The 9,394-nt window shown below is 40.0% G+C and overlaps 1 protein-coding gene across 6 annotated transcripts in view; it reads left to right on the top strand.

The window, feature by feature from the left end:
• Positions 1 to 8,951, top strand: part of LOC129827311 (transcriptional regulator ATRX-like) — a 63,093-nt gene extending 54,142 nt beyond the window's left edge. For 5 of the 6 annotated variants that reach the window (XM_055888041.1, XM_055888042.1, XM_055888040.1 and 2 more), the window contains 3 exons: positions 1,560 to 1,706; positions 1,798 to 1,975; positions 4,828 to 8,951. In XM_055888041.1, coding sequence (XP_055744016.1) covers positions 1,560 to 1,706; positions 1,798 to 1,975; positions 4,828 to 5,030 — 528 coding nt within the window. In that variant the 3' untranslated portion in view covers positions 5,031 to 8,951. Of the gene's footprint in view, positions 217 to 1,559; positions 1,707 to 1,797; positions 1,976 to 4,827 lie in introns of those variants that run through there. The other variant, XM_055888043.1, reaches the window with a different exon arrangement.
• The last annotated feature ends 443 nt before the right edge of the window (positions 8,952 to 9,394 follow it).

Genomic DNA, 9,394 nt, shown 5'->3' with positions numbered 1-9,394 from the left:
CTGTGTGACAAGTTAGACCTGTTTATATCTATACTGTATCTAACTCTGTTTCTATCACTAGGTGGTAACCCTACTCCACACTACTGCTGTGTGACAAGTTAGACCTGTTTATATCTATACTGTATCTAACTCTGTTTCTATCACTAGGTGGTAACCCTACTCCACACTACTGCTGTGTGACAAGTTAGACCTGTCTATATCTATACTGTATCTAACTCTGTTTCTACCACTAGGTGGTAACCCTACTCCACACTACTGCTGTGTGACAAGTTAGACCTGTCTATATCTATACTGTATCTAACCCTGTTTCTATCACTAGGTGGTAACCCTACTCCACACTACTGCTGTGTGACAAGTTAGACCTGTCTATATCTATACTGTATCTAACCCTGTTTATACCACTAGGTGGTAACCCTACTCCACACTACTGCTGTGTGACAAGTTAGACCTCTCTGTGTATATATCTATATTGTATCTAACCCTGTTTATACCACTAGGTGGTAACCCTACTCCACACTACTGCTGTGTGACAAGTTAGACCTCTCTATGTGTATATATCTATACTGTATCTAACCCTGTTTCTGTCACTAGGTGGTAACCCTACTCCACACTACTGCTGTGTGACAAGTTAGACCTGTTTATATCTATACTGTATCTAACTCTGTTTCTATCACTAGGTGGTAACCCTACTCCACACTACTGCTGTGTGACAAGTTAGACCTGTCTATATCTATACTGTATCTAACTCTGTTTCTATCACTAGGTGGTAACCCTACTCCACACTACTGCTGTGTGACAAGTTAGACCTGTCTATATCTATACTGTATCTAACTCTGTTTCTATCACTAGGTGGTAACCCTACTCCACACTACTGCTGTGTGACAAGTTAGACCTGTTTATATCTATACTGTATCTAACTCTGTTTCTATCACTAGGTGGTAACCCTACTCCACACTACTGCTGTGTGACAAGTTAGACCTGTTTATATCTATACTGTATCTAACTCTGTTTCTATCACTAGGTGGTAACCCTACTCCACACTACTGCTGTGTGACAAGTTAGACCTGTTTATATCTATACTGTATCTAACTCTGTTTCTATCACTAGGTGGTAACCCTACTCCACACTACTGCTGTGTGACAAGTTAGACCTGTCTATATCTATACTGTATCTAACCCTGTTTATACCACTAGGTGGTAACCCTACTCCACACTACTGCTGTGTGACAAGTTAGACCTCTCTGTGTATATATCTATATTGTATCTAACCCTGTTTATACCACTAGGTGGTAACCCTACTCCACACTACTGCTGTGTGACAAGTTAGACCTCTCTATGTGTATATATCTATACTGTATCTAACCCTGTTTCTGTCACTAGGTGGTAACCCTACTCCACACTACTGCTGTGTGACAAGTTAGACCTCTCTATGTGTATATATCTATACTGTATCTAACCCTGTTTCTGTCACTAGGTGGTAACCCTACTCCACACTACTGCTGTGTGACAAGTTAGACCTGTCTATATCTATACTGTATCTAACTCTGTTTCTATCACTAGGTGGTAACCCTACTCCACACACTACTGCTGTGTGAAAAGTTAGACTTTTCCACGGCTCTGATCGTCTGTCCTCTCAACAACGTTCTCAACTGGCTCAATGAGTTTGAGAAGTGGCCGTACGGCTTCAAGGACAAGGAGAGTTTAGAGGTACACACTTACTCTTATGTGTGTGTCTGAATGGTGTCTTTACGCTGTCTGTGTGTCTTTACGCTGTCTGTGTGTCGCTGTCTGTCACTAGGTGACGGAGCTGGCCACGGTGAAGCGACCTCAGGAGAGAGCGGCTGCTCTGCAGCAGTGGCAGGAGGATGGGGGGATCATGATCATTGGCTATGAGATGTACCGTAACCTCACACAGGGTAGAAACATCAAGAGCAAGAAACTCAAAGAGACCTTCCAGAAGACCCTGGTTGACCCAGGTAGGTAGAGGACACACACACACACGGTTATATCTTGTATCCAGTTTCTTTTAACTTCTCTACGTTAGCTGGATCACTTTCCTAAACCGCTGAATTGCAGGGCGCCAAATTCAAAAATATTACTAAAAATATTTATAATCATGGAAGCACAAGTGAAATATACCAAAACACAGCTTAGCTTGTTGTTAATCCACCTATCGTGTCAGATTTTGAAAATATGCTTTGCAGCGAAAGCGATCCAAGCTTTTGTGAGTGTATCAATCAATGCTAGAACAGTTAGCCTTATATTAGCTTGGTCAGAAAAGCAATAAAATTAATCGCTTACCTTTGATAATCTTCGGATGTTTGCACTCACGAGACTCCCAGTTACACAACAAATGTTATTTTTGTTCGATAAATATTACTTTTATAACAAAAAAAACGCCATTTGGGTTGCACATTATGTTCAGAAAACCAAAGCCTCGTTCCGTTCGACAAATTCCAAAAAGTATCCGTAATGGTCGTAGGAACATGTCAAATGTTTTTTATAATCAATCCTCAGGTTGTTTTTAACAAACATCATATTTCAACCGGACCGTAACCTATTCAATAAGAGAGAAAAAGAAAATGGAGAGCTACCTCTCTCGCGCGCAGGAACTATTCGGAGGACACTTGACTAGTTTTGAAAAATCTCGCTCATTTTTCAAAATAAAAGCCTGACTATGTCTAAAGCCTGGTCACAGCCTGAGGAAGCCATTGGAAAGTGAATCTGGTTGATACCCCTTTAAATGGAAGAAAGACGGTCCAGGAAACACAGGTTTTCGCCTGCAGAATCAGTTTTGTTATACTCACAGACAATATTTTGACAGTTTTGGAAACTTTGGAGTGTTTTCTATCCTAATCTGTAAATTATATGCATATTCTACGATCTGGACCTGAGAAATTGTCCGTTTACCTTGGGAACGTTATTTAAAAAAATAACAATAAAAAATCTGACCCCTAGCGTTAACCTGTCTAGGATCAGCGTGGCGCTAGCGGCACACCCCCCCCCCCCCCCCCACTGAAAAACCAGTGCCGCGAAATTCAAAAAAAATATTTTTTTAAAATATTTAACTTTCACACATTAAAGTCCAATACAGCTAATGAAAGACACAGATCTTGTGAATCCAGTCAACATTTCCGATTTTAAAAATGTTTTACAGGGAAGACACAATATGTAAAGATGTACATCTATTACCTAAAAACACATTAGCATAATCCACCATCTTTTATTTGTCCACCAACACCAGTAGCCATCACCAATTCGGCTAAACTAAGATATTTATAGCCCCTAACCAACAAAAAAACTCATTAGATGACAGTCTGATAACATATTTATGGTATGGGATAGGTTTTGTTAGAAAAAAGTGCATATTTCAGGTATATGGCATAGTTTACAATTGCACCCACCATCACAAATGGACTAGAATAATTACAATGAGCAACGTGTTTACCTAACTACTAATCATCAAACATTTCGTAAAAATACACAGCATACACGAATCGAAAGACACAGATCCTGTGAATACAGACAATATTTCAGATTTTCTAAGTGTCTTACAGCGAAAACACAATAAATCGTTATATTAGCATAGCACATAGCACATAGCAGCCCAGCATTGATTCTAGCCAAAGTGGGCGATAACGTCAACATCGCCAAAAATATATTAATTTTTTCACTAACCTTCTCAGAATTCTTCAGATGACACTCCTGTAACATCATATTACACAATCCATATAGAGTTTGATCGAAAATGTTTATATTTAGCCACCAAAATCATGGTTAGACAATGTGAAATGTAGCTCAGCTGGTCAGAAAATGTCCTTGCGCCACTTAGACAGTGATCTACTCTTATACATAAATACTCATAAACGTGACTAAAAAATATAGGGTGGACAGGGATTGATAGACAATTTAATTCTTAATACAATTGCGTTATTACATTTTTTAATTTATCCTTACTTTTCAATACAGTTTGCGCCAAGCGAAGCTACGTCAAAAAACATGGCGTCCTAAGCCACTAAAATGTTTCGACAGAAACACGATTTATCATAATAAAAATGTCCTACCTTGAGCTGTTCTTCCATCAGTATCTTGGGCAAAGGATCCTTTCTTGGGAGAAATCGTCTTTTGGTGGAAAGCTGTCCTCTTGCCATGTGGAAATGTCAACTGCGTTCGGGATGAACTGAAAAGCGTGCCCAACTTTTCACATCGTTGCAAAAATAAATGTCCCAAAATCGCACTAAACGGATATAAATTGCTATAAAACGCTTTAAATTAACTACCTTATGATGTTTTTAACTCCTATAACGAGTGAAAAGATGACCGGAGAAATATAACAGGCTAAACTAACGCTTGGAACAGGTGCGCGCCGGTGTCCACTTTGCTCATGACGCAGCTCCCAAAGAATGACTAGCTTCAGGGTTTTTTCATTTGTAGGGCCTGTGAACGTGCAATCGACCCCGTTGGAATCGTCATCACGTAAAGGCATCCAGGGGAAGACGTAAGAAGTGTCCGTATAGTCATAGCAACGACAGTGCCCTTTTAAATGACTTCAGAAGAGTGGCCAACATTTCTCAAATCTGACTCCATGTCAGGGAAATTGCTGTAGAATGGGCTCTGTTCCACTTAGAGACAAAATTTCAACTCCTATAGAAACTATAGACTGTTTTCTATCCAATAATAATAATAATATGCATATTGTACGATCAAGGATTTTGTGGGAAGCCGTTTAAAAAATTAGCCAAATTAGCATAAGTAGTCTAAACAGCGCCCCCATCCCCAACAGGTTAAGAGGTCAACTCTCTCTGCTCTGTGCTCCCTCCCTCCCCAGGCCCAGACTTTGTGATCTGTGATGAGGGCCACATCTTGAAGAACGAGGCGTCGGCCATCTCTAAAGCCATGAACTCCATCAAGACCCGACGGAGAGTGGTGCTCACCGGCACACCGCTGCAGAACAACCTCATAGAGTGTATGTCCGTTACTTCCTGTTATATCCAGACCGCTAGCCTACAGGGCATTGGGAAAGTATTCTGACCCCTGCACTCTTAACACATTTTGTTACGTTACAGCCTTACTCTAAAATGGATTCCCCCCTCATCAATCTACACATAATACCCATAATGACAATGCCAAAACAGGTTTAGACATTTTTGCTAATTCATAAAAAATACACAACTGAAATTTTACATTTAGTATTCAGACCCTTTACTCAGTACTTTGTTGAAGCACCTTTGGCAGCGATTACAGCATCAAGTCTTCTTGGGTATGACGCTTCAAGCTTGGTACACCTGTATTTGGGGAGTTTCTCCCATTCTTCTCTGCAGATCCTCTGGTTGGTGGGGGGCCCAAGCCCTCCCAGGTCCACCCATGACTGTGCCCCTGCCCAGCCAAGTGAAATCCATGGATTAGGGCCCAATTAATTTATTTAAATTGATGTTCTTTCTATGAACTGTATCTCAGTCAAATATTAGAAATTGTTGCGTGTTGATTTTGTTCAATATAGTAAGTTATATGGACTCTTGTGTTAAATAGTAGGGGTTGACATAATTGTTTCCATGACTACCCCTTCCTCTGTCCCCCATACATACAGTTGAAGTTGGAAGTTTACATACACCTTAGCCAAATACATTTAAACACATTTTTTTCACAATTCCTGACATTAAATCCTAGTAAAAGTTCCCTGTCTTAGGTCAGTTAGGATCACCACTTTATTTTAAGAATGTGAAATGTCAGAATAATAAGAGAATGATTTATTTCAGCTTTTATTTCTTTCATCACATTCCCAATGGGTCAGAAGTTTACATACACTCAATTAGTATTTGGTAGCATTGCCTTTACATTTTTTAACTTGGGTCAAACATTTCGGGTAGCCTTCCACAAGCTTCCCACAATAAGTTGGGTGAATTTTGGCCCATTCCTTCTGACAGAGCTGGTGTAACTGAGTCAGGTTTGTAGGCCTCCTTGCTCACACACGCCGTTTCAGTTCTGCCCACAAATGTTCTATAGGATTGAGGTTAGGGCTTTGTGATGGTCACTCCAATACCTTGACTTTGTTGTCCTTAAGCCATTTTGCCACAACTTTGAAAGTATGCTTGGGGTCATTGTCCATTTGGAAGACCCATTTTCGACCAAGCTTTAACTTCCTAACTGATGTCTTGAGATGTTGCTTCAATATATACACATAATTTTCCTCCCTCATGATGCCATCTATTTTGTGAAGTGCACCAGTCCCTCCTGCAGCAAAGCACCCCCACAACATGATGCTGCCACCCCCGTGATTCACGGTTGGGATGGTGTTCTTCGGCTTGCAAGCCTCCCCCTTTTTCCTCTAACCATGGTCATTATGGGCAAACATGTCTATTTTTGTTTCATCAGACCAGAGGACCTTTCTCCAAAAAGTATAATCTTTATCCCCATGTGCAGTTACAAACCGTAGTCTGGCTTTTTTATGGCGGTTTTGGAGCAGTGGCTTCTTCCTTGCTGAATGGCCTTTCAGGTTGTCGATATAGGACTCGTTTTTACTGTGGATATAGATACTTTTGTACCTGTTTCCTCCAGCATCTTCACAAGGTCCTTTGCTGTTCTTGGATTGATTTGCACTTTTTGCACCAAAGTACGTTCATCTCTAGGAGACAGAACGCGTCTCCTTCCTGAGCGGTATGACGGCTGCGTGGTCCCATGGTGTTTAAAGAAGCACTGAGTTTGAAGGTAGGCCTTGAAATACATCCACAGGTACACCTCCAATTGACTCAAATGATATCAATTAGCCTATCAGAAGCATCTAAAGCCATGACATAATTTTCTGGAATTTTCCAAGCTGTTTAAAGGCACAGTTAACTTAGTGTATATAAACTTCTGACCCACTAAAATTGTGATACAGTGAATTATAAGTGAAATAATCTGTTAACAATTGTCGGGAAAATTACTCGTGTCATGCACAAAGTAGATCTCCTAACCGACTTACCGAAACTATAGTTTGTTTACAAACTAGAGATTTGTGGAGTGGTTGAAAAACGAGTTTTAATGACGCCAACCTATGTGTGTGTAAACTTCCGACTTCAACTGTACGCACGCACCACTTTGCAGTTATTATTTTAAACACGCAATTTTTTTCATTTCTCTTCACCAATTTTGTGACTTTTGTGTTTGTCCATTACATAAAATCAATTTAAATCACAGGTTGTAATGCAACAAAATAGGAAAAACACCAAGGGGGGTGAATACTTTTCCAAGGCACTGTATGTGACCGACATCTGATTGGATACTGTTCTACATATCATTTTTTAAATTTAACACGGCAAGTCAGTTAAGAAGAAACTCTGATTTATAATGACATCCTACTGGGGAACAGTGGGTTAAACTGCCTTGTTCAGGGGCAGAACAACAGATTTTTACCTTGTCAGCTCAGGGATTCAATCCAGCAACCTTTCAGTTACTGGGCCAACGCTCTAACCACTAGGCTACCTATCATTATCAGTATATCTGCTGTACATATCATTCATAGTATATCTTGTGTAAATTAATCCAGTGTAGATTGCATTTGGATTACTGTTATTTGGCTTGTTAATTAGATTCGTTCTGACATTTCTTGTTTTTTAAAATTGATTATTTGTGTGCCAGTTTGCCATTTTTATGCATTGTTAGGCGCTATAACATCTGCTAAACTGTGTAGGCGACCAATAAGCTTTTGTTTTGACCTTGGGACACAACCTCAATGCAACCACACAGCCCTTGGCCGCTCCGTCAGCCTACACCCTCATCTGACTGCGCCTGGCGACACAGACTTGTAATGGACTATGAATTAAATATAGACAACACTGACCCCCAGTGGACTGCTATCTAAATGACATGTTGTACAGTCAACCTCGGTGCCGGTTAGTTAGCGACTCGTCAAACCCGAGATAACCGGAACACAGCATGGATTAGGCTGCATTCAAATCAGGGACGTCTCTAGAGATTCATGGATAGGGGGGTTTGGGATACTCCCTGTCCGTTTTATTGTTAGCTAGCAGTCTCAAGACACAGAAGTAGCTACATTTAACCAAAATGTTAGCTACAAGTAGGCCTAACGGTGCATGTACACTAGATAACGGTACATTTTCGGTTGTGCGTTAGGAATTCACCATAGCAATTTTGTATGAAGGTCTGGTTATTAAGTTCAATAGTAATATCCTCTAAAACGCCCTGGTGACAAACTTTGCTGCTCTGTTTCCAAATGTCCACATGGCTGGGTGAACCTATTCAAGTAAGTAAATATATTTCAGAAATGTTAAAAAAAAAAAAACGATGTATTATTAGCTAACTAGCTACAGCGCAGGCTAACTCAAATTAGCTGCTAAATGAGCTAGCTATCTAGCCAACTTCACATATGGTATAATGTTAGCTAGCTAAGTTAATTAAGTATCAGCAGCTAGCTATTTTGATGCATTTGTAGCTAACAGCCGTGGAGGATAACAGCCCCAACTGTCAAAGTGGGAGAGGAGGCTATTCTGGAAAGGGCAGGTACTCGTTCCTGTCCCTAGAAGTGAGGACAGAGATAATAGAAACATAATATTCAGTGCAGTATAATTTGACCAGAATGAAGTCTGTTTTTTTGTCCACATATGAAGAGCAGTGGTTCTCAGTCCTGGGTTCTCAAAAGGGGTGCACATTTTAGTTTTTGCCTTAGCAGTAGTAGTAGTAACTTAGCACTGCTCAGTTGATCAACTCAGGATGCCAACTCCCAGTTCTATCATCACCACCACACCCGCTTTTAAGATAACCTTTGGGCTGTCGAGAGATACTTTTGTGATGAACTGAGAATATTTAGGTAGCACTGTGATTCATATGCTGTTTCCCCTTTTACACCTCCCGCCACCTCTTTTCTTCCTCTGTTTTTATAATGAAGTACAGATTGAACTTGTATTTATAACACTTGGATAATGAGCTTTTCAATAAAGAATTTTACATTCCCTACTGGTTGAAATTAAGTCTCTCATTTGATGAAATACTCCACCTATCCTGTGTTTATCAGATCAATGCAGATCAAGGCCATTAGATAGAGATTATCTGGTTTTAGAGTATTTACATGATGCATAGGAAGTACTGTTTTTCTGTATATATGAATTACAAATCCCGTTTCTAGCCTATTAGTTACAATGTGTAACCATTGATGTCCCAGGAGCAGGATTGGTAAACACTGTTGAAGTGTATAATTGTGAAACAAGCAGACACATCATCATTCAAAGACTGGAATTTGATACTCCTTGTATTGGATATGACTGAAGAATAATCTCAAAGACATTCATACCTGAACTGCACCTTTATTTGCCAAGGTAGATCACATGATCAGTGAATATATTAAATGTACAGGCCACAATGCCTGGTAATAACTACATGTATATATGACTTGCATCCTT

Source organism: Salvelinus fontinalis, chromosome 29 (assembly GCF_029448725.1).
Source record: "Salvelinus fontinalis isolate EN_2023a chromosome 29, ASM2944872v1, whole genome shotgun sequence".
Lineage (NCBI taxonomy): Eukaryota > Metazoa > Chordata > Actinopteri > Salmoniformes > Salmonidae > Salvelinus > Salvelinus fontinalis.
Note: the sequence above shows the minus strand (reverse complement) of the source record. Positions and strands in the feature narration are given on the sequence as shown.